Source organism: Nerophis lumbriciformis, linkage group LG24, assembly GCF_033978685.3.
Source record: "Nerophis lumbriciformis linkage group LG24, RoL_Nlum_v2.1, whole genome shotgun sequence".
In the NCBI taxonomy this organism is placed as follows: domain Eukaryota; kingdom Metazoa; phylum Chordata; class Actinopteri; order Syngnathiformes; family Syngnathidae; genus Nerophis; species Nerophis lumbriciformis.
The window spans coordinates 275,577-301,784 of NC_084571.2; the positions used below are offsets into that span (position 1 = coordinate 275,577).

The 26,208-nt window shown below is 38.8% G+C and overlaps 1 protein-coding gene across 1 annotated transcript in view; it reads left to right on the forward strand.

Annotated features, from left to right (window-relative positions):
• Positions 1–1,044: 1,044 nt before the first annotated feature.
• arhgap23a (Rho GTPase activating protein 23a) overlaps positions 1,045–26,208 on the forward strand; it is a 150,335-nt gene continuing 125,171 nt past the window's right edge. Inside the window, exon 1 of the mRNA XM_061981288.1 lies at positions 1,045–1,278. Within this exon, the coding sequence (XP_061837272.1) occupies positions 1,270–1,278 (9 nt within the window). The 5' untranslated portion in view covers positions 1,045–1,269. The remainder of the gene's footprint in view (positions 1,279–26,208) is intronic.

Genomic DNA, 26,208 nt, shown 5'->3' on the forward strand with positions numbered 1-26,208 from the left:
ACTTTTTCCAGCCATAATGACCAACATTAAAATACAGTAGCATAGTAGGTCTAAGCATTCATTAAAAACAAGACAGGGGTTTTATTTAAATGTTTTTGGCCACTGTAACATTACACGGTTTGAACAGTAACATCGTGTTGAAATATTTAATCAATTGATTATTTGACCACTAGATGGAGCCCGTGTACCACTACACTCTGAGAATCCCCGATAAGGGTTGGAATTGGGGCTTAAATCACCAAAAATGATTCTCGGGCGCGGCCACCGCTGCTGCTCACTACTCCCCTCACCTCCCAGAGGGTGATCAAGGGTGATGGGTCAAATGCAGAGAATAATTTTGCCACACCTAGTGTGTGTGTGACTAACTTTGAACTTATATAGAGGATCTTTGACTAATGTTTTTGTATCTACTGTAGTTTGCAAAAAAAAAATAATAATAGCAGAGCACTCCTCCTGTCACATAAACGATCTTGGACTATGTTGAACAAGGTATGTGCGTGTGACCTTTGACCTTACTGCACCTGCAGCCTGATGTTGTGCAATGTGGATGTTTCAGGAAGTGGGTGGAGCTTTGATGACGGCTGGGGTGGTGAGGAGTGAAGCGGGAAAAGTTTGAGTGGGGGGGGGGGGGGGGGGGGGGGGGTGTCGGGTCGTCTTCCTGGTCGTGGTCTTCCTGTTGTTGCGCTGCAGGCCGCACAGGAAGTGGTTTTCCTTCCGCCTCACCAAGAATGCCCGGACCCCCAGGATGAGTCGTGCACAAAAGAAGACGACATGTCATAGATAATAAGGGGCGGGGTCTTCATCCCGCCAGGCCAATCGCGTTGCCCCTACGAGCTGTGGTTGCTGTCGCCCATGGCAACAGAGGTTTTTAGGGAAGCATGAGCGGGACAGCTGGCAGCAGGGAGGGGGGGGAGGGGGGGTTACTAGCGCTGTGCCCCCCCCCTTCACCCCTCCTAAGCCAATCACATTGCAGCCGCCCTTCTGGCTGCTCGCTTCTCATTGGCTCTCCATGTGTGGCCCCCTGCAGCGGGAGGGGGCGGGGCCAGTCCGCACAGTCAGAGCTTGAGGACGAAGAGCGGGAGTCATCCAGGAGACAAGTGAGGTCCTCCACTTCCACGCGCGTCACCATGCGCGCGCATGGAGGCTGCAGCCTCGCCTCGGTGACGCCACGGCGGCCACGTTGCGGTTGTTGTTGTTGTCGGGAATACTGGAGAGTGGGAGACGCAGCCATGGCCGAGAACAGGAGGAGGGAGGAGGGTCGCTGAAGACATGGAGCAGGTAAGGATGCGCGTGTGCGTGTGTTGCGTCAGCGCAGGGCGTTTAGGTGTAGAGCATCCCCACGAGACGTGACACTCCCTCAGAAACGACACGCTCCCGTTCATTATGGAGGTGTGTGCTCACGTGACCGCGTCATCTTCACCTTCATGGCTGACAAATGTTCCATCCTATCTTCATCCTCATCTTCACCTTCATGGCTGACAAATGTTCCATCCTTTTCGTCTCCTGCCACCTTGCTCCTGGGTGACGTCACACGTCCTCCCGCCAATAAGAGAACCCGGAAGCCTTCATAATGTATGTAGTGCCCACCCGCCCGACTTGCTCAGGGTGACCATAGCTAACCCACCCACTCTTGTAGAGGTGATGTCATCAGTGCTGCCAGACAGATACTATACTATACTGTATGTACTATATTTATTATACAAGCATGTACCATATGTACTATATTTACTAAATGTGCTATATGGACTATACAGGTATACTGCATGTACTATATACAGATATGTACTATTTTTACTATACAGTATTGTATGTACTATATACACTATACTGTATGTACTATATTTACTATACAAGGATGTTCCATATGCTCCATATGTCTGACAAGCCTGTAAATGTGTGTTAGTCTTGTATGATGTCTTTTTGTTATTTTTTTTGTGTGTGTGTGTGATGTGTAATGTCTAGTGTTTAAATGTACGGCAGTGACAATGAATTTCCCCAAGGGGACCAATAAATCTCAATCTAAAAAAATCTATATGTACTATATTTACTAAATGTACTATATGGACTATACAGGTATACTGCATGTACTATATCCATCCATCCATCCATCCATCCATCCATCCATCTTCTTCCGCTTATCTAAAGTTGGGTCGCGGGGGCAGCAGCCTAAGCAGGGAAGCCCAGACTTCCCTCTCCCCAGCCACTCGGTCCAGTTCCTCCCGGGGGATCCCGAGGCGTTCCCAGGCCAGCCGGGAGAGATATTCTATATACAGATATGTACTATTTTTGACTATACAGTATTTTATGTACTATATATACTATACTTTATGTACTATATTTACTATACAAGTATGTACCATATGTGCTATATTTACTAAATGTACTATATGTGCTATATGGACTATACAGGTATACTGCATGTAGTATATACAGATATGTACTTCTTTTTACTATGCAGGTTTGTACTGTATGTAAAAACTGTATAGTACTATTGAACATAGTAGTATAGTATTCACTCTATTAGGTACACATGCACAGCCTATTAAACAATAATATTGCTGTATCGCACATGTAAACAATACTCAAAAACTACTGCCACCTAGAGGATATTTGAGGATTAAAAACAAAAACAGCAGAGCACTCTTGTCATTTAGATGATCTTTGGCTATTTTAATTTTTTTTTGCATAGCATCCCTAATCTGTGGATGTTGACTGGTGTTTTTGCAGTCAGTCCTAAAAAAAAAACAGCGATCCCGTGTAAGAAAGGATCTTTGATGAGTGCCCCCCCCTCCCCTCCCAAAAAAAATTAAAAAATTGCAGTGCGCTCCTGTCCAATGAAAGATCTTTGACTCAAGTTTTTTGCAGTAGGTGCTTAAAAACGGCAGATTGTGCCTTTACTATAAAGGATCTTTGATTAACATATTTTTCCCCAGTAGGTGCTAAAAAAACAGCAGAACACTTTTGTTATATACATGATCTTTGAAGTGACTATTTTTGCAGTAGTTGCTTAAAAACAGCAAAGCAATCGTATACGGTAAAGGTTCTTTGACAGCGCCCCCCCCCCCCACACACACACAAAAAAATAAAAACAAATATTCCTCTTGTCATATAGGATCTTTGATTGATGTTTTTGCAGTAGGTGCTTAAAAAAGCAGAGCATTAATTTATTTTAAAGAACCTTTGATTAGCAATGATTGGCCCAGTAGATGCTTAAAAACAGCAGAACACTCTTGTCATATACAGGATCTTTGAAATGACTATTTTTGCCCCATACCACCAACCCCCCCAATACCCCCCACCCCCCAAAAAAAACCTTGCAGAGTGCACCTGTCATATAAAGGATCTTTGACTGATGTTTCTTTACAATAGGTGCCTAAAAACTGACAAAGCGCTCCTGTCATAGAGGATCTTTGATTGATGTTTTTGCAGTAGGTGCTTAAAAACAGCAAAGCACTTCTGTCATTTAAAGGATCTTTGACCAGTGTTTTTTTTTCCAATGAGTTCTTAAAAACAGCAGAGGCAGAGCACTCCTGTCATATAAAGGGTCTTTGGCTTGCGTTTTTTCCATTAGGTCCTTTAAAAAACAGCAGAGTACTCCTGTACTATAAATTATCTCTGACTAGCAGCATTTGTTTTTGCGGTAGGTTCTTAAAAACAGCAGATTGTCCCTTTACTATAAAGGATCTTTGATAAAGAAAAAAATCCCCAGTAGGTGCTAAAAAAACAGCAGAACACTTTTGTTGTATACATGATCTTTGAAATGACTATTTTTGCATTAGTTGCTGAAAGACAGCAAAGCAATCCTATACGATAAAGGTTCTTTGACAGCCCCCCTCCCATACCACCAACCCCCCATTACCACGTCCCCCCCCAAAAAAAACATCTTGCAGAGTGCACCTGTCATATAAAGGATCTTTGACTGATGTTTCTTTACATTAGGTGCCTAAAAACAACAAACCACTCCTGTCATTTAACGGATCTTTGACAAGTGTTTTTTTTCTCAATAGGTTCTTAAAAACAGCAGAGGAAGAGCACTCCTGTCATATAAAGGGTCTTTGACTTGCGTTTTTGCCACTAGGTCCTTTAAAAAACAGCAGAGTACTCCTCTACTATAAATGATCTCTGACTAGCAGCATTTGTTTTTGGGGTCGGTTCTTAAAAACAGCAGAGCACTCCTATCATATAAAGGATCTTTGACTGATGTTTCTTTACAATAGGTGCCTAAAAACAACAAACCACTCCTGTCATTTAAAGGATCTTTGACAAGTGTTTTTTTTCTCAATAGGTTCTTAAAAACAGCAGAGGCAAAGCACTCCTGTCATATAAAGGGTCTTTGACTTGCGTTTTTTCCACTAGGTCCTTTAAAAAACAGCAGAGTACTCCTGTACTATAAATGATCTCTGACTAGCAGCATTTGTTTTTGGGGTCGGTTCTTAAAAACAGCAGAGCACTCCTATCATATAAAGGATTTTTGACTACTGTTTTTTCCCCCCAGTCTGTTCTTAAAAACAGCAAAGTGCTCCTGTCATGTAAAGGATATTTGACCTGTATTTTTTTCCAATAGGTTCTTAAAAACAGCCGAGGCAGAGCACCCCCGTAATATAAAGGATCTTTGACTTGCGTTTTTTTTTCCAATCGGTTCTTAAAAACAGCAGAGCATTTCTGTCATATAAAATATATTTGAGTGATTGTTTTTTTTGCAGGAGATGCTTAAAAACAGCAAAGCATTCCGGTCATATAAAGGATCTATGACTACCGTTTTTTTCGGTTCATAAAAACAGCAGAGTGGTCCCGTTATATAAAAGATCTTGACTGGTACTGTTGTGTTTTTTTGCATTAGGTGTTTAAAAACAGCAGAATTCTCCTGTCACATGATTTCCTCTCCGGGATGAATAAAGTGTTTCTGATTCTGATATAGAGGATCTTTGACTAGTGTTTTTTGCAGCAAGTTCTTTAAAAAAAAACAGCAGCGCGCATGTGAGCAATGTTGTCTTTCTAAAGACAAATCTTGTGTGTACTTATTGTTGTTGTGGTTGTGAGAGTGTGTATACTCACACACACACACACACACACACACACACACACACACACACACACACACACACACACACACACTCACATTTGTTGCACATCCATTAATGTTATTGATTGATGGGCTGCATGCTGGAAGATTCAAGGTAACTATTACTGCTAGGAATACTTATTATACTTATTATTATTTATACTGTGTGTGTGTGTGTGTGTGTGTGTGTGTGTGTGTGTGTGTGTGTGTGTGTGTGTAGTAGTAGTTCCTGAGTGACACGGGAGCAGAGAATACAATGACGTAATGTCCAAATATGATTATGCCGCTTCCTGTTGGGTCATGTGACCGCGAGGATTATTGTTGTTTTGCAGCGAGGCCATGGAGCTTTATCTTAGCCTTGTGTTTCCTCTTTGCGTGTTTGTTGTCTCATCGGCCAGTGTGTGACTCACGAGTGTACAAACACTCCAGTGACATCATGGCAAACATTAACAACCATGCGACAACTTGCACTTACTTTGTTTACATCGATGAAAAACCCGCTTCTAAAAGTGACTTTTTCCCCCCAAAATGGAACTCTTTGATTCTGTTCTACCTTTTATTATTAACAGTGCTTAACTTCTTTATACACTTGTAACACACTTCAAATGTCACCATGTCGTTTGTTTGTTTACATCAGGGCTACCCAAACCTTTTCTGCTAAGGTCCACAGACGGACAGACTAAAGAAGTGAAGTGAATTATATTTATATAGCGCTTTTCTCTAGTGACCCAAAGCGCTTTTACATAGTGAAAGCCAATATCTAAGTTCCATTTAAAGCAGTGTGGGTGGCACTGGGAGCAGGTGGGTAAAGTGTCTTGCCCAAGGACACAACGGCAGTGACTAGGATGGCGGAAGCGGGGGTCGAACCTGGAACCCTCAAGTTGCTGGCACGGCCACTCTACCAACCGAGCTATACCGCCCCGGGGGACATTTTGGTAGTTTTTACCTTCAAAAATCAGTACAAAATACCATTTTTTTTTTAAGATCTAGAAAATGCTGTTTCGGAAGAAATTTTGGCGTAAATGGTGAAGATTCAAAGCCGAACTGAAATGACAAAAGTTTTCACGCTGGCCAGATAGCTCAAAGTAGCAAAAAATATGAGCAAAATGAGCTGAAAAAAACAACATGCTAACATGCTAAAATAGCACATTCACAGTTAGCATTAGTGAAATACCAAAACATATGACACTGTGGTGTACACCTGCTAAATTAGCTAAAAGGATAGCATGCTATCTGTATCAGGCGTCACATACCAAAATATATTACTGAAATGTAAGCCTGTTAAATTAGCTAAACATACTAATATTTAGCCTGTTAAAATGCTAACTGTAACATGCGTCAAGCACCAAAATATATTACTGAAGTGTATGCCTTTTAAATGAGCTAAAACAAATGCTAATTTTAGCATGCTAAAATGCTAACTGAAGCATGCAATAAATGCCAAAATATATTACTCTGAAGTGTGTACCTGAAAAATGTGTTTAAATAGCTAGCATGCTAATATTAGCATTAGAGATGTCCGATAAAAGCTTTAAAATTTAATATCGGAAATTATCAGTATCGGTTTCAAAAAGTAAAATGTATGACTTTTTAAAACGCTGTTGTGTACACGGACGTAGGGAGAAGTAGAGAGCGCCAATAAACCTTAAAGGCACTGCCTTTGCGTGCCGGCCCAATCACATAATATCTACGGCTTTTCACACACACAAGTCAATGCAAGTCATACTTGGTCAACAGCCATACAGGTCACACTGAGGGTGGCCGTATAAACAACTTTAACACTGTTACAAATATGCGCCACACTGTGAACCCACACCAAACAAGAATGACAAACACATTTGGGGAGAACATCCGCACCGTAACACAACAGAACAAATACCCAGAACCCCTTGCAGCACTAACTCTTCCGGGACGCTACAATATACACCCCCCGCTACCCCCTACGCCCCCACCTCAACCCCGCCGCCACCAACCCCGCCCACCTCAACGTCCTCATGCTCTCTCAGGGAGAGCATGTCCCAAATTCCAAGCTGCTGTTTTGAGGCATGTTAAAAAAATAATGCACTTTGTGACTTCAATAATAAATATGGCAGTGCCATGTTGGCGTTTTTTTCCATAACTTGAGTTGATTTATTTTGGAAAACCTTGTTACATTGTTTAATGCATCACAAGAAAATTAGGCATAATGTGTTAATACCAAGACTGTATATATCGGTATCGGTTGATATCGGAATCGGTAATTAAGAGTTGGATAATATCGGATATCGGCAAAAAAGCCATTATCGGACATCTCTAGTTAGCATGCATCAAGTACTAAATTATGACTGAAGTAAATACCTATCAAATTAGCTAAAAAAAAAAAACAGATAGCATACTAACGTTAACATGGTAGGAGGTATCATTCATTAAGTAAAAAAAGATTGTATACCTGCAAAATTAGCAGAAAAGCTAGCATGCTAATATTTAAATGCCAATGTTTGTTGGCGTTTAAAAAGTTAGCTATGTCGCAAATGGCCCCCAGGACGCACTTTGGACACCCCCGGTTCATGCTATCAGCTAAGTCGAGCTAGCGCTATACGATATTATTGACTGGCGGTGTGGAACAGTCGTCATGTATGACCTCATCTTTTTCTAGCGGCAATCTTTTTCTTCGTTCGGGACAGTCGTGTATGCTAAGCTAGCTCTGAGAGCGATGGCGGGAATTAGGGCCAGGGCCTCTTTCTGTCACATTGCAGCCACGGACAAGATCGTCCTGCAGCAGGGTCGGTCGGACCGACACCGGGAGAGCCAATGAAAGGAGCGTTATTCGCCCCCAGGGATGACCGGAACGTCACGCTCCGTTTGAGTCATCAGCACTTTTCGGTCAATAGTCATTAGGGTCGGCCTGGGCGGGGCCTCCTGCTGCTGCTCTTGCTGCTGCTGCTGACCACATCCATCAGGAGACAACTTCTCTCTGCTTTAACGAGCGCGTTGTCTTCATGATGGAGCAAGACCACCAAGCAAACTCATGCTTGCTCGTTAGCCAGCTGGATTACACCTTAGCGCTTCAGCACAGGCACTTGGCACTTTTTAGAGAGGTGGTGCTTGGACCAGGTGGAGATTTGGGGTAAAGATCTGGATATAGGTGCCAACATCACATTTATTAAAAATAGTCAATACATCCACCATTTAATCATCATTGTTCAGCAAATTACTTTTAAAAAGTAAATATAGTTACCCGTTGCTTTACCAAAAAAGTGATTGGATTACTAACGAAATCTTTAGTAAATGTAATTAACGACTAAGTGTAACCGGTGGTCTATTCCTCTGCGTTGTGGGGATTTTATGTATAACGACCGACACCCATACTTGCCAACCTTGAGACCTCCAAATTCGGGAGATGGAGTTTGGTGGTAGCAGGGGTGTATATTGTAGTGTCCCGGAAGAGTTAGTGCTGCAAGGGGTTCTGGGTATTTGTTCTGTTGTGTTACGGTCGGATGTTCTCCCAAAATGTGTTTGTCATTCTTGTTTGGTGTGGGTTCACAGTGTGGCGCATATTTGTAACAGTGTTAAAGTTGTTTATACGGCCCCCCTCAGTGTGACCTGTATGACTGTTGACCAAGTATGCGTGGCATTCACTTGTGTGTGTGTGAAAAGCAGTAGATATTATGTGATTGGGCCGGCATGCAAAGGCAGTGCCTTTAAGGCAGCGTTTCTCAAAGTGTGGGGAATAGAGACATGACAGGTGGGGAATAGAGACATGACAGGTGGGGAATAGAGACATGACAGGTGGGGAATAGAGACATGACAGGTGGGGAATAGAGACATGACAGGTGGGGAATAGAGACATGACAGGTGGGGAATAGAGACATGACAGGTGGGGAATAGAGACATGACAGGTGGGGAATAGAGACATGACAGGTGGGGCGCGAGGAACGGGAGGAAATTTCACTTTAAATTAAAAAAAAAAAAATTATATTCTTAGATTTTATTTTTTTTTTACTATGCTTTCATTTTCTATACACACTGTAAATCACTTTGTGATTCTGTCTGTGAAATCTGCTATATAAATAAATGTAAATGACTTAGTTTTCCTGTAAGCTTTAAATTTTTAGGTAGGAGCGAACGTTTGACAGACATAGCAGCAGTCACTAATGGGGGCGGGGCTAAGCGGAGCAAAATGAAAAGCTGTCCCACTGTCAAACGACACAATTGCGAGACGTATATGCGACATTGCAAGTGATCTTGAGTAGACAAATGAAAAGAAAGTGGTTTTGCTTTCCAAGTGGACGAAGCTACTGACAGCAATAAAGACTGTCTGTTCATCGCATACGTCCGCTTTGTGAATGGCGAGTCACTGCGAGGATTTGCTGTTTTGCAAATACATGAAAAATAGAGCCACTGCTGATGAGCTGTTCAAGATAATGGACAGTTTCCTCAAAGAACACGACCTTAAATGGGAAAACTGTGTGGGCTTTTGCTGCGATGGCGCATAGACCATGGCAGGGTGAAGAAACGGGCTGCAGGCTCTAATAAAGAGGGTTGGACACACTGTGTCATTCACCGGGAAGCACTGGCGTCAAAGCAGCTCAGCCCCGAACTCAATGAGGTTTTAACAGATGTTGTGAGCGCGGTAAATTTGATCAAAACACGACCACTGAAAGTGCGACTGTTCTCTGCACTGTGTGAGGAAATGGGAGCTGATCATACAGCCGTACTGTTTCACAGTGAAGCAAGGTGGCTCTCCCGGGGCAAAGTGCTGTCACTTGCCCTGTCTTGCCAAATGCATAGCTCCTCCTTTTTTGCAAAGTGGCACTTTTATTTGATTTATTATTGAACTTGATGCAAGTTATTTGATTTATTATTGAACTTGATGCAAGTTATAACACTTTTATTTGATTTATTATTGAAATTGATGCAAGTTATAACACTTTTATTTGATTTATTATTGAACTTGATGCAAGTTATTTGATTTATTATTGAACTTGATGCAAGTTATAACACTTTTATTTGATTTATTATTGAACTTGATGCAAGTTATTTGATTTATTATTGAACTTGATGCAAGTTATAACACTTTTTGATTTGTTACTGAACTTGATGCAAGTTATAAGACTTTTTGATTTGTTATTGAACTTGATGCAAGTTATTAGGGCCCGCAATGGCCCATTGCAAAAGGACTCCCGAAGGGAGTCCTTATGCAATGGGACATAAGGACCTATTGTTTTTTTATTTATTATTGAACTTGATGCAAGTTATACCACAGCTGCACAGTTATTTTATTTATTATTGAACTTGATGTTATTTTATGTTATTGAGTTTGAATGTATACAACTTGATGTTCAATAAATTTGAAAATGTTAAGCTTGGCATTAGCGTTCTGTTAGGCCGATGGGGGCAGGTGGGGCTTGAAAACTCCCTCTTGTCCAAAGTGGGGGATGACAAAAAAAGTTTGAGAACCACTGCTTTAAGGTTTATTGGCGCTCTGTACTTCTCCCTACGTCCGTGTACCACTCCGTACAGTGGCGTTTTAAAAAGTCATTTTGGGACATGCTCTCCCTGAGAGAGCATGAGGAGGTTGAGGTGGGCCAAAGATGCGAAAGTGGCAAGTGGACGTTTGTTCCGCACACTTTACCGACGAAAGCTATGCTACGACAGAGATGGCAAGAATGTGTGGATATCCTGCGACACTCAAAGCAGATGCATTTCCAACCATAAAGTCAAAGAAATCTGCCGCCAGACCCCCATTGAATCTGCCGGAGTGTGTGAGCAATTCAGGGACAAAGGACCTCGGTAGCACGGCAAGCAATGGCGGCAGTTTGTTCCCGCAGACGAGCGAGCTAAACCTCCTGGATGTCTTGGCTCACACCGTCCCTTATGCCACCGAAGATGATCAAGAGAAGAATATCGACCCTAGCTTCCCTGGCCTGCTGACATCAACTCCAAAACTGGATAGATCAGCTTTCAGGAAAAGAGCGCGGATGAGGGTATGTCTACAGAATATATTAATTGATGAAAATTGGGCTGTCTGCACTCTCAAAGTGCATGTTGTTGCCAAATGTATTTCATATGCTGTAAACCTAGTTCATAGTTGTTAGTTTCCTTTAATGTCAAACAAACACATACCAATCGTTGGTTAGAAGGCGATCGCCGAATTCGTCCTCGCTTTCTCCCGTGTCGCTGGCTGTCGTGTCGTTTTCGTCGGTTTCGCTTGCATACGGTTCAAACCGATATGGCTCAATAGCTTCAGTTTCTTCTTCAATTTTGTTTTCGCTACCTGCCTCCACACTACAACCATCCGTTTCAATACATGCGTAATCTGTTGAATCGCTTAAGCCGCTGAAATCCGAGTCTGAATCCGAGCTAATGTCGCTATAGCTTGCTGTTCTATCCGCCATGTTTGTTTGTGTTGGCATCACTATGTGACGTCACAGGAAAATGGACGGGTGTATATAACGATGGTTAAAATCAGGCACTTTGAAGCTTTTTTTAGGGATATTGCGTGATGGGTAAAGTTTTGAAAAAAACTTTGAAAAATAAAATAAGCCACTGGGAACTGATTTTTAATGGTTTTAACCCTTCTGAAATTGTGACAATGTTCCCCTTTAAATGCCTCTCAGGATAATATACATTGTTTTAAGAAGCCCTACTGGGAACCTGTGTGTGTGTAGCTTTAATGCTCATGAGCTGTGATTGTGTCTCCGAGAAGCGCTATTGTGTACTTTTTACAGATACACTATAACTCTAACATAATAACCAACATAATAGCTCACTTACCATACATGACACACAACAAGGTAAGATTGAGGAGTGGCACAAGAGGACTCCAACGTTAGCTATGAGATGCTAAAGTGCTAACATTACACTCACTTTAACAGCATCATGATGCAAGGTTAGCATATTCACTGCAGAACAACAAAATGATCAAAATATTTTAAGTATTTTAAGATGTGTAGGGAAGCCTGCTTTTTTGTTTTTCCATGTAAAAACCTCTTCTCTCAAAGGTGGAGCAAACATTTGAGGGAAATAGTAGATTAGCAGCTTTTAAGGACATAGTTGACTGTTAGCGCCTCATTAAAAATCACTTTTGCGTCGTCGTGGACCTTTGAGTCATATAAAGTGCGGCCTAAAAACCGCGGCATATGGATGACGTGACACGTTTATTCCCACATACCGAATCACTACTGTGCATGAGACCGCAGCGTGTGCATGGAGTCGTGCACAGTGTAGCGTTTCACGTAGCAGTGAAAGTGTGCACGAGCGTTAAAGAGCCTCCTGTTGACTTCCACACGGCTCAGGGAGAGGGAATGTAAGCACGTGTGCAGGGATAAAGGACAAGAATGTGTGTGTGTGTGTGTGTGTGTGTGTTCTTGTATTTCCACCCTTCTTGAGACATCAACAAGGAAAAGTGCCTTCCATATGAGGACCGGTGAACAAGTTAGGACATAAATCATGGTCCCAATACGGAAAACCATTGCATCAAATAGAGAATGTCTCATTAGCACTAGATATGTCCGATAATATTCCGATAAATGCTTTAAAATGTTATATCGGAAATTATCGGCATCGTTTTTTTTATTATCTGTATTTAAAAAAAGGACCTTATCTTCACCATACCTGGTTGTCCAAATTAGGCATAATGTGTTAATTCCACGACTGTATATATCGGTATCGGTTGATATCGGTATCGGTAATTAAGAGTTGGACAGTATCGGAATATCGGATATCGGCAAAAAAGCCATTATCGGACATCCCCAATTAGCACCCTTGGTGGTGAAATCTATCAAAATTAGGGTGGTCCCAAAAAGGAGGGATTTTTCAAATTGACTGTGTGTCGGTTTTAAAAGTGCTCCCCCTCTGGTCAACATATGAAATAACAAGTGTGTGTAAAAAATGTCAAGTGGCCCCCCTCTGGCCAACATATGTAATAACAAGTGTGTGTAAGAAATTAAAATGTTGGCCAAATGTTTGGCCAAAATTAATTAAAAAAAATATATATATATATGTATGTATATAGAGACATACTGTAATAACTTGAAGTAAATAATGAAGATTAAAAACCAATTACAAACAAAACAATTGAAAAAAAAAATTAAATTAACTAAAAGCAGTTTTTTCTCACAATGTGTCGACTTTTTTCCTTATAAAATTGGGAACAATTTCTCATCTTCTTTCTGTTTCTGTAATTTTTGCAATATTTTCTCGTACAATTATTACTTCCATCCATCCATTTCCTACTGCTTTTTTATGTAAAATTATTACTTTTTAATGCAAAATGGCGACATTTGCCATGTAAAATTCTGACACAATATTGCCAATTTTTTTGTTGTTCTTGTGAAATAGTGAAATTTTTTGAGTAAAATTATGACTTGTGCCATAATTTTGCCAAGTAAATTACGATTATGTTTACAATATTGCCAACATTTTAAAGGTTTTTTTTAAATAAAATTGTGACTCATGTCGAGTAAAATTACTACTCTTTTCATAAAATAGCCAAAATTGTAAGCTTTTCTTGTAAAATTGCGACTGTTATTGAGTAAAATTTCCCACTTTTATCATAATGTTGCACAAATGTTCAGTTTTTCTTGTAAAATTTTGACTTGCGTTGAGTAAAATTATGATTTTTATTATAACACTGCCAAAATTCTAAGTTTTTGACCTTTTTCTTGTGAAATTTCAACTCATTTTTCACAAGCTTTTTTATATTTGCATAGTATGTATATATTATTAATGTTGTAAATACAAATCTTTATACATCTACAAAGGGTGGTCCTAAAGAGGTAGGCATTATTTGGAGGTCGCAAGATGGTAACAAATACAAGAATTTATGTGTGTGTGTGTGTGTGTGTGTGTGTGTGTGTGTGTGTGTGTGTGTGTGTGTGTGTGTGTTCTTGTATTTCTACTCTTCTTGGGATACCAACAAGGAAAAGTACCTTCCATGTGAGGACCGGTGAACAAGTTCAACTGAAATCATGGTCTAATAGAGAATGTCTTATTTGAAGCCCTGGTGGTGAAATCTATGTGGTCCCAAAAAGGGTGGATTTTTCAAATTGACTGTGTGTCGGTTTTAAAAGTGCTCCCCCTCTGGTCAACATAAGAAATAACAATTGTGTGTAAAAATTTGAAGTGCTCCTTCTCTGGTCACCATATGAAATAACAAGTGTGTGTTAGAAATTAAAATGCGCCCCCTTTGGCCAAAATTCATTAAAAAAAATATATATATGTATGTATATAGATTATAGAGACATACTGTAATAACTAGAAGTAAATAATGAAGATTAAAAAACGATTACAAGATAGGCTCCAGCACCGCCCGCGACCCCGAAATGGAAAAAGCGGTAGAAAATGGAGGGATGGAAACAAAAAATAAATAAATAAATTTACTAAAAGCTTACTTTTTTATATTTGCATAGTTTTGTATATATTATTAATGTTGTAAATACAAATCTTTATATACCTAGAAAGGGTGGTCCTAAAGAGGTAGGCATTTTTCGGAGGTCTCAAGAAGGTACACATACAAGAATGTGTGTGTGTGTGTGTGTGTGTGTGTGTGTGTGTGTGTGTGTGTGCGCCTCATGGGGGAACAGGTGGTCCAATCTGACGCCCCACCCCAGGACACCCCCTCCATGTACCCTGAGGGCCCCCCGCAACTTCCAAGCCTCCCAAGTTTGGACTGTCAGGAATGTCTTCCTGCTTTGTTCCAAGCAGCAGCCACTTTGTCAACATCTTCACTCTCAACATCTTCACTCTCAGTTTTGGGTCACACCCCTCAATCAATTCTTCCATCAATGTAATCATTTCTAGTTCGAGCTTCATTTCTTATTTAAAAGCCAGACTTTGTTTGGTTAAAAGCAAAGCTGGTGCATTGCGTGTGAAGCGCGTCTGCACAGCGTCCGTGTTCTTAATGTTCAAGCAAAGGCCAATTGGTGGATGGCTGCAGGCGCACAATGGCCAGATTGTCCCGGGACAGAAAGTAGGACAGCGAGTAAACAGCTTCCGCTCTGCTCGGGGAATACTACTCTCAGTAATAGCCGTGTGTGTGTGTGTGTGTGTGTGTGTGTGTGTGTGTGTGTGTGTGTGTGTGTGTGTGTGTGTGTGTGTGTGTGTGTGCCTGGGGTCAAAGTTCAGCCCACATGGCCAACGTCTGCTTGACTTAACAGGCCTCCTCACTCCAGAATACTGCAAAAATACATTAAAAAAAATATTTAGTCCCTGTTGTGAACTTTTGTTATTTTTCAAAAATGTACAAACTGATATATAACAAATATTGGAATATGGGATCCATTATTTAAATTTGTTTTAACTATTAAATTAACCTAAAATATGACTTATTTTATCTTTGTGGAAAATATCGCACAAGCCACTGTGACGCTATTGTTCATTTTTTAAATGTTTTTATTTTATTTTTTAGAAATGGCTGTGATTATAATGTAAATGAGGGATTTCTAATCGCTTTTTCTTTCGCTTTGCATACTAGAGTTACAGATGTACTTGCACTTACAGATGTAGCGACAAACTGTTGTTACTGACAGTGTTTTTCCAAAGTGTTCCTGAGCCAATGTGGTGATATCCTTTACACGCCGATGTCGCTTTTTGATGCAGTCTTTAATATCATTGCTTACGTACAGTGATTTCTCCAGATTCTCTGAAACTTTTGATGATATTACGGACCGTTCCCTGTTCTGAACTTTTGTTATTTTACATTTTTTTACAAACTGTGGATAGTTTCCAGTAAAACCAATAAAACAACAACAATTGTACTAATGTTAAAAGTGGCCAACTATTTAAAGTCTTGCAAACAAATGTAATTTACAGAAAGGGTGGAACACTAATGGTTATTTTTTAATTAAATAACATTTGGTCATAGCTTACTGTTATGCTGGATCCACTATGGACTGGACTCTCACAATATTATGTCAGACCCACCCGACATCCATTGCATTCGGTCTCCCTAGAGGGGGGGGGGGGGGGGGTTACCCACATATGCGGTCCTCTCCAAGGTTTCTCATAGTCATTCACATCGACGTCCCACTGGGGTGAGTTTTTCCTTGCCCTTATGTGGGCTATACCGAGGATGTCGTTGTGGCTTGTGCAGCCCTTTGAGACACTTGTGATTTAGGGCTATATAAATAAACATTGATTGATTGATTGATTGATAGCATTTTGTTTGATTAATTTTATTTTATTGCATTTTTTAATCTGTTTTATTCAAAGTATTTCATTGTGTTATATTTCTCTGTCAAACGGTCGTTTTTTTTATTGTATTGAAATGTTTTTATTAAATGTTATTAATTTAAAAAAAATTACAAAACCAGGATAGTTTGCAGTTAAAGCAAAAAAACAACAATTTTCATATGTCGAATGCAGTAACAGCAGACTCATGGTTGAATTAAATTAGATCAAATAATTAAATAAAAAATAATAAAATGTAATAATGAATTATATTGTTTATTTTATTAACTTGATTAAATGTATTTTATTCAACTTATTTTAGTTTTATGTCATTTTCCTTTTTTTTGGCTGCCGCTTGACTGTCAGTAAAACGCTCACTTATTAATTTAAATTGAAATATTTTTATAAAATGTTATTAATTTAAAAAAATGTACAAACCAGGATAGTTTGCAGTTAAAGCAGCAAAACAACAATTTTCATAGGTTGAATGCAGTGACAACAGACTCATTGTTAAATTAAATTCAATCTAATAATTAAATAAAAAATAATAAAATGTAATAATGATAATAATACATTATATTGTTTATTTGATTAACTTGATTACATTTATTTTATTCAACTTATTTTAGTTTTATGTCATTTTCCTTTTTTTTTGGCTGCCGCTTGACTATCAGTAAAACGCTCACTTATTAATTTAAATTGAAATATTTTTATAAAATGTTATTAATTAAATTTTTTTTTACAAAACCAGGATAGTTTGCAGTTAAAGGAACAAAACAACAATTTTCAAGGGTCGAATGCCGTAGCAACAGACTCATGGTTAAGTTAAATTAAATCAAACAATTACATTAAAAATAATAAAATGTATTAATGATAATAATACATTATATTGTTTATTTTATTAAATAGATTTTATTCAACTTATTTTAGTTTTATGGGTTTTTACTTTTTCTTGACTATCAGTAAAACGATCACTTATTAATTTGAATTGAAATATTTGTATTAAATGCAACAAGAACAACAAACTAATATTAAACATGCACATCTGTTTAAAGTTGTGCAAATAAATGTAGCATACAGTAAGGGTGGAATGCAGTAGAAACACAAAATGTATTAATTAATCAAGTAAAATAAAATAAGATTAAATGTAATTAATACAAATAATAAATATAGTAATTATATTAATTATTTTATTAATATTGTTGTGTTAAATTAATCGAATTAATTGATTCGACCTTTGTTATTTTGTTTAGTTCATTGTATCAAATTAATCTATCTAATTGTATTGAATTTATTTGTTGTGGTTGTGTTTCTCCTTTTCCTTTGGATTTACCATTATTCAAACCATTACTTATATATCTATTTTCCTTCTTTTTTGTTTACTTAATACTTATATCATGTTTATATATTGCTGTTGATGTTAGCTCTATAAATCAGTATAAAGTGATGCATGTCTTATTTAAAGCTCAGTCTTGCGTTCTTGCATCCCTGTCTTGTATTGCTTTCGCTGTTAATCATGGCGCCCTCTTGTGGTGGACAGTTGCAACCGCACGCTGTTGTCTCCTCTATGGGGATTGAGGATTCTCTCTTGAGGAAACTCTCAGCCATGTTGAGCAGGACAAAAGCAGATGGTGGACTTTTTGCTGACCTCAGCCCAAATGCAGAAAATTCTTTACTTTGAGAGAAAAACACATTCCTGCAGCCAAAGTTGACTTCTTTTTACAACTTTGTCCATTTTGAACGTGCATGCACGATTTAATGAGAGTCATGTGCGTGTGTTTGTGAGAACATGATGGAGTCCTGTCAAAAAAGCTCCATGGAAGTGTTCCTCTCTGGTGTGCATCTTGCTGACCTCCACAAACCGGGAGCTTCCTTTAAGGCCATGTCTAGACTAACTTGTGTCTGCCCTTTAAGGCCATGGAAATGCCCCTGGATTAGCATATGATCCCCTCAGACACACGGGATTATTCCATTCGGACGTCTTTGCAGTAAGAAGCGCACTTTAAGTGTTGAAGAAGAGATCTGCGCTCGCGTGCTTCCTCTTTTTAGTACTTAATTAGCTCACCTGCATTAGCTCTAGAGGCTAGTTTTAAAGCTGTCATCCAGGTGTAAAAATACGTTAACCTTGTGGAATTACATTTAAATTAGCTTCAAGACAAGAAAGCAAAACTAAAACATTCTTAACTCACTTGTAAAATTTGTACAAGGGTGTTAGTCTTGTTGCTAGGCAGATTTCATACATTTCAGACATTTAAATGACAGGCCCCCACGTCAGTGAAAAGGCCCTCCTAAGAAGCAGCACACACACAACAATCTATTTCAACATATTGCAAGTGACAGGAAGCCATCATTCCGTTTATTTTATTTGCAATTCTTAAATGCAAATCAAAAAAACAAATTTTGGACCATTTTTTCTATTTTCATTTCTGAAACAAAAGTTGTCTAATGAAACTTTTTTTAAATGACAATAGGACGCCTGCTGAACAAATATGCTACCTAAAAACATGCTAAACGCAAAGGAAAATCTAAAATAACGCTTCCAGGTCAATTTGTCATCAAACAAATAACCACGCATTTTTGCATTGTGGATGAAATTTTATCGATTTTTGTGTTTATCTGGAAAAATTTAAATCCATAAAAGGTAAACAGCACAAAATCCAATTTTATGGCAATATTTGAATGAAAATCAACCCTTTTTTGTTTGTTTTAAAATCTGCCATATATAATAAAAATTTAAAAACAGCCCTAATTTTATTTTTTGATTTGCGTTTCAGAATTGGAAATAGAATGAACGGAAGGTACACGGACCTCTGTGGTTATCGTTGTATTTATAATGTAGTTTTTAAATTTCAAATTTCAAAATGTGAATCAAATTTAATTAAAACAATATTCAAAATAATTTTTATTAAAAACAATTTACTTTAAAAATGTAAGTGAAATATAAAATTCCAAAGTTATTTTTGAAAATACTTTCATTTGAAAAAACTATTAAAATGTTTAAACGTGTTTCTAAATCTAGTTAAATTCAATTAAACAATAATTATACATTATTTTCATAAAATATTTATTTAAATTTAAAAAAAATCATGTAAAATATAAATATTTAAAATATAATTCAAAAATAAAAAAATTTTTTTTTATTTTTTTATTTTATTTTTTACAAAAATATCTAATTAAATCAAAAAAATAGTTAAAAATTATTTTTATAAAAAAAATTGTATGTAATTTGAAAAATAACGTTAAATATACGATAATGTGTACGTCTTGTTGCTCGGCAGACTTCATACATGCCCATCCATCCATTTTCTACCGCTTGTCTCTTTTGGGGTCGCGGGGGTCGTTGGAGCCTATCTCAGCTACAATCGGGCGGAAGGCGGGGTACACCCTGGACAAGTCGCCACCTCATCGCAGACTTCATACATGTTACATTCTTATTTTTACTGTTATAGTTTTATTCTTATTGTTGCTTTTTATTTTTATTCTTATTGTAATATTTTTCTATTTTATTTCCATTATTATTCCCCATTATTTAGTTTTTACTTTTTAAATTCAATCTCAATTCTGTACACTGCTGCTGCAATTTAAACTTTCCTGAGGGAACTCTGCTGAAGGAATCAATAAAGTACTATCTATCTATCTATCTATCTATCTACATTTCAGACATTTAAATGATGACAGGTCAGTGAAATAACTCCCCTAAAAAGCAGCACACACATAACAGTGAGCAGACAGGTTTGTTTAAATGTACTACAATTCTGGTTGTATGGTTATCGTTATATTTATAATGTCATTTTATTTTATTAAAAAAATTATTTGATTTAAAAAAATGCAAGTTTGAAATTTTTAAAAAGTCAAAACTAATTCCATTGAAACAATAGAAATTATTTAGGTTAAAAAAATATTTTATTTAAAAAAAATGGTGTAAAATATGACATTTAATTTGTTGTTGTTGTAATTAAATATTTTAAATTAAAAAAAATATAAGCTTATTCTATTAAAACAATAAATATAAAAAATATTTTATAAAATTTTTGATTTCATTTTTAAAAATCTTGTTAAATAGAAATATTTATAAGGACACTTAATTTGATTGAAAAACATGTTTTATGAAATACATTTTTTAATTGAAAATGTTTCAAATGATCATCTAATTATTAGTTTCCAGTATTTTCATTTGTATTTTTTTCCCTAAAACCTCCCAACTTCCAGTCAGCACTGCAACCCCTTGGGTTACATTAGCGTGACACGTCCTGTAACCTAAGAGGTCAGGCCTTCAGAATAAAAGCACGCATGTAATTTTCCTCATTTTACCTTGTTTTCTGTCAAATATCAGTCATTTTTAAAAGCCAATGTTGAGAGGCATGCCACAGGTCTGTTAAAAGCGGTGATGATGATTCGCATGTCACATCAGTAAGCGTCCTTTCTAGTTCTATGGTTATCGTCACACTCTTTGCCAATACGTTAAATTGTTTGTGACTTCTTAAGGTTCCCCCTGTAACAATGACAGGAAGCATGACCAGAAAACGGGGATATTTGATATCCATAAATACCCGCAGAGTAGCGTATACTTTCCAGTAGGTTCCATTTCAGCGGCGTTATGCTCCTGACTCACACTTGACCAGCAAAGACGTGCGGAGTAAATATTATCCACCGTAAAGAGACAGACTGCTTCCTGAATATGACTCAAAGACAAACGCCGTCTTCATTGTTCATCGCCTCCCCGACTTTCAGCCCTCCGTAGGAAGTGACAGCGTGGACAGGAAGTAGGAGCTGTGAAAGGTAGAGCGGCGTTGTCGAGTGACACGCAGTGGGAAGGAAATTCGCTGGAACTATGAGTTTATTTTCCTTCTTGGTCTGGCAGAAGAAAGGCCAGAGGAAGAGAGGAGAAGGACTTCCAAGCATTTTTAGCAACAGCTCCTGTTTTTAGCAACCTTGGAATATCCCAATGAGTCACTCCTTCTTTGTCTTTGTGGACCACGGACCGGTTTGCACCAGCTTGTTCAAGGTCCGACATCCTCGTGGGTTCTCCTTATTGGGTGAAAAGCGAGAATGTGACCCGAGGAGCACATTGTGGTCGCCAGCTAGGTTTAAATTGATTTCATAACCAATTGTATATCCTGTCAAGGGATAATATACTTAGAAAGTACACTAGGTTGTACTTAAGAGTAGTCAGTGTACAGCTTGTATAGCTGTTTAGATTTACTATTCACTAAAGAAATGAGTCAACGAACACTCCTCGCCATCCCACAACTTCCCGCAATTGACTTTGAGAGATTTTCCCAGGAAAAATGCTGTAATTGAGTTGTCATAAGATGTAAGATAGTCTGAATTCAAAGCAGTTCCACCTGGGAGTTTACTCACATCCCCTATGTTGGTGTATGGCGGGAATCAAACCTGGGGTCCTGGCCACATGCTATCACATGATATTCAATGAGAGGGCATTTCATTTGATCTCATTTAATTCTATTTAATTTAAACAGGGCAAATCATTCAATGTACTTTTTTTAAATTTTTTTTATTCAAAATGATTTTTTTGAAAATCTAATTGTAATATAATTTAATTAAAACATAAAAAAACATGACATTTAAGATCATTTATATTGTAATTATATTTTATTTAAAAAATGAAAGTTTCAAAATGTTAAAATGTAATTAATAAATGTAATTTAATCAGGGTTACATTTACATGTAAAAACAATAATTTTATTTAACAATTGTTAAAAATGTCAACATTTTTATTGTACTATGAATTATGTAAAACAATCATTCTTAATCATTTCCAAATAATTAAAAGACAAAAGTTCCAAAATGTTATTTTGAAATTAATTTAATTTAAAAAAAAAGAAGTTTTTTTTTAAATTTGAATTTAAAAATGGAATCCAACTGAATTAAAACAGTAATTCTAAATAATGTTCATAAAATATTAAAAAAATTTTAAATCATGTAAAATAGATTGAATATTGCATTAAACTATATTTAAATACTTATTTAATAAAAAATGTTTTCAAAATATCATCAACAATTGTGAAGTAAAGTGAGTTATATTTATTTCGCACTTTAACATTGAGAAACCCGTTCTCAACATTAAAGCTACAAATAGTTACACCAGTGTGTGTGGCACGGGGAGAATGGTGGGTGAAGTGTCTTGCCCAAGGACACAACGGCAGTGACTAGGATGGCAAAAGCTGGATTCGAACCAGGAACCCTCAATTTTCTGGTCCAAATATTGTGAAATCTAAAAAAAAAAAAATGTTTTCATTTAATTTATTTATTTCCAGCCTTTTCTCTCTTACTAGCATCCAGAGAACCTCCTTGAGCGGTCAAATGGGCGCTCAGCCGACTAAACGGGCTGCAAATGATTGTTTACGTCTCTGTCCAGGGATTACGTAACGGTCAGGAGAGCCTCCCTCATAGCTGTCTCAAGGCAGGAAAGGGCCACCCCCTGTGACCCCCTGGAGGGGGGGACGCTCAGAATGTGTCGCCTCGCATCGCCGTCACACTGGCGTTGAAATGACGGGGGGCGCGGTGCTTGTAGGCCTGAGACTGTGCAGAAGACAAATAGCAGAGAGTGACACCCCTTCAGTGACCCTCGAAACTGAACACTTAGTGTATTTACTTAATGTAGTTAGACGATCTCGGAGGCACGGCGCCCCCTGTGGGAGGGGAGGCAAAAGTCTTTCTGGTCATCTTGGGGCCTGAGCAGCGAAGCAAGTCCCGCAGGGGCCCTGTTTAAATTGCTGTGTTTTTTCTTCCATACGTTTGGACGCCTTTTTGAGTCCCCTTATCATGGATGAAAAGTCCCCATATTTTGCAGACGTGTCAGGTATGGCGAAAAATTGTATATTTTGTAGGTCCCGAAAATGAAATTTCAAAATTGTCTCTCTAGCGCCACCTTTAAAATTATTCATAAAAAAATAACTCCTACTCCCAGTTTCACGTATCGACACGAAAATCGCAGAAGACGTCTTTCTTGACGGACACACATAAAAGCACTTGAAAACAAACAGGAAGTCAGCCATCTTGGTTTTCATCTTACTTGAACAAACTTCTCTTCAGGACTTTGGCCAAATGAGTCACGTTTAAAACGACAGCTACTACATATGTAGGCGATATATCAATTGCGAATACATTTGGCCTACGCCATAAGATGTGGGCGGGGCATGGCGCCAAACATTGCTCCGATGATTCGCCGCAATACACGAAAGGTTAATAAGTCGGCCCCACAAATTCAGCTCTTGATCGTATTTGGTAGAAATGATGATGATGACACCCTGAAGTGCCCGATGGGTCAGTGCTAGGGACTGCCGATAAATGCTTTAAAATGTAATATCGGAAATTATCGGTATCAGTTTCAAGATTATCGGTATCGGTTTCACAAAGTAAAATGTATGACTTTTTAAAACGTAGCGCCAATAAACCTTAAAGGCACTCCCTTTGCATGCCGGCCCAGTCACATAATATCTACGGCTTTATGCAACAGCCATATAGGTCACACTAAGGGTGGCCGTATAAACAACTTTAACACTGTTACAAATATGCGCGGGGCTCTCCCTTAGAGATAGGGTGAGAAGCTCTGCCATCCGGGGGGAGCTCAAAGTAAAGCCGCTGCTCCTCCACATGGAGAGGAGCCAGATGAGGTGGTTCGGCCATCTGGTCAGGATGCCACCCGAATGCCTCCCTAGGGAGGTATTTAGGGCACGTCCGACCGGTAGGAGGCCACGGGGAAGACCCAGGACACGTTGGGAAGACTATGTCTCCCGGCTGGCCTGGGAACGCCTCGAGATCCCCCGGTAAGAGCTGGACCAAGTGGCTAGGGAGAGGGAAGTCTGGGCTTCCCTGCTTAGGCTGCTGCCCCCGCGACCCGACCTCGGATAAGCAGAAGAAGATGGATGGATGGATGGACAAATATGCGCCACACTGTGAACCCACACCTAACAAGAATGACAAACACATTTTGGGAGAAGATCCGCACCGTAACACAACATAAACAAAACAGAACAAATACTCAGAACCCCTTGCAGCACTAACTCTTCCGGGACGCTACAATATACCCCCCCTTCCACCCCTGCTACCACCAAACCCCGACCCCCCAACTCCGCCTACCTCAACCCCACGAACCCCCCCCCCCCCATCTCCCAAATTCAGAGATCTCAAGGTTGGCAAGTATGCTCTAGTACAGTGTTTTTCAACCACTGTGCCGCGGCACACTAGTGTGGCGTGAGATACAGTCTGGTGTGCCGTGGGAGATTATGTAATTTCACCTAATTGGGTTAAAAATATTTTTTGCAAACCGGTAATTATAATCCGCAAATGTGCCGTTGTTGAGTGTCTGTGCTGTCTAGAGCCCGGCAGAGTAACCATGTAATATTCTTCCATATCAGTAGGTGGCAGCAGGTAGCTAATTGCTTTGTAGATGTTGGGAACATGGTTTGTCATGATTACAATATGTGGGAGGCAGCGTATAGGTAAAAAGGTATCTAACACTTAAACTAAAAATAAACACAAGGCGAGTGCCGCTAAGAAAAGGCATTGAAGCAAAACAAAAGTAAAACTGAACTGGCTGCAAAGTAAACAAAAACAGAATTCTGGGCGACAGCAAATATTTACAGCGTGTGGAGCAGATGGCGTCCACAAAATACATCCGTACATGACATGACAATCAACAATGTCCCCACAAAGAAGGATTGCGTCTGCACAACTTAAATAGTCTTGATTGCGAAAACAAAGAATGTGCGGGGAATAGCATTCAAGGAAGACATGAAACTGTGACAGGAAAATACCAAAAAAAAAGAAAAAGCCACCAAAATAGGAGCACAAGACAAGAACTAAAACACTACACAGAGGAAAACACCCAAAAACTCAAAATAAGTCACGGCGTGATGTGACAGGTCGTGATAGTACATCTAATTTGAGATAAGAGCTACATTGATGCATGCTTGGTTATGCTTTGAATTCATATCCAACAATTGGGAGAACAACTTTTTATTGTCAATATCGGCTACTGAGTTTAATTTTTTAATGTTTTCTGCTAGTGGTGTGCCTTGGGATTTTTTCAATGAAAAAAGTGTGCCTTGGCTCAGAAAAGATTGAAAAACACTGCTCTAGTATACTCTGGACTGAAGCTGTGTGCCTTCATTGTTTTTGTAGCTGTTGTTTTGAGGCATGTTTAAAAAAAAAAAAAAAGCACTTTGTGAAAGTCAAAGTATTTCCTATAGTTGTAGTGGGGATCAGGATCATCTCAGGGGGAGCATGTTCCAAATTCCAAGCTGTTTTGAGGCATGTTAAAAAAAAAAAAGCACTTTGTGACTTCAATAATAAATATGGCAGTGCCATGTTGGCACTTTTTTCCATAACTGGAGTTGAAGTTGTTCTCTTATTTTGGAAAACCTTGTTTTTGATTGATTGATTGAAACTTGTATTAGTAGATTGCACAGTACAGTACATATTCCGTACAATTGACCACTAAATGGTAACACCCCAATGAGTTTTTCAACTTGTTTAAGTCGGGGTCCATGTTAATCAATTCATGGTAAAGTTACATTGTTTAATGCATCCAGCGGGGCATCACAACAAAATGAGGCATAATAATGTGTTAATTCCACGACTGTATATATCGGTATCGGTTGATATCGGAATCGGTAATTAAAAGAGTTGGACAATATCGGAATATCGGATATCGGCAAAAAAGCCATTATCGGACATCTCCAGTCACTACTTGTAATGGGTGAAGCCTAGCGGCGAAAACTGCCCCACGCCTTCACCAACCTGCCATTATTGCACTTTAGGTGATCAGAGACGGATAGTAGTCATAATACGAGTCATACCAAAGACTATAAAAATGGGACCCATTACCTTCCTGCTTGGCACTCAGCATCAAGGGTTGGAATTGGGGGTTAAATCACCAAAAATGATTCCCGGGCGCGGCCACCGCTGCTGCTCACTGCTCCCCTCACCTCCCAGGGGGTGATCAAGGGTGATGGGTCAAATGCAGAGAA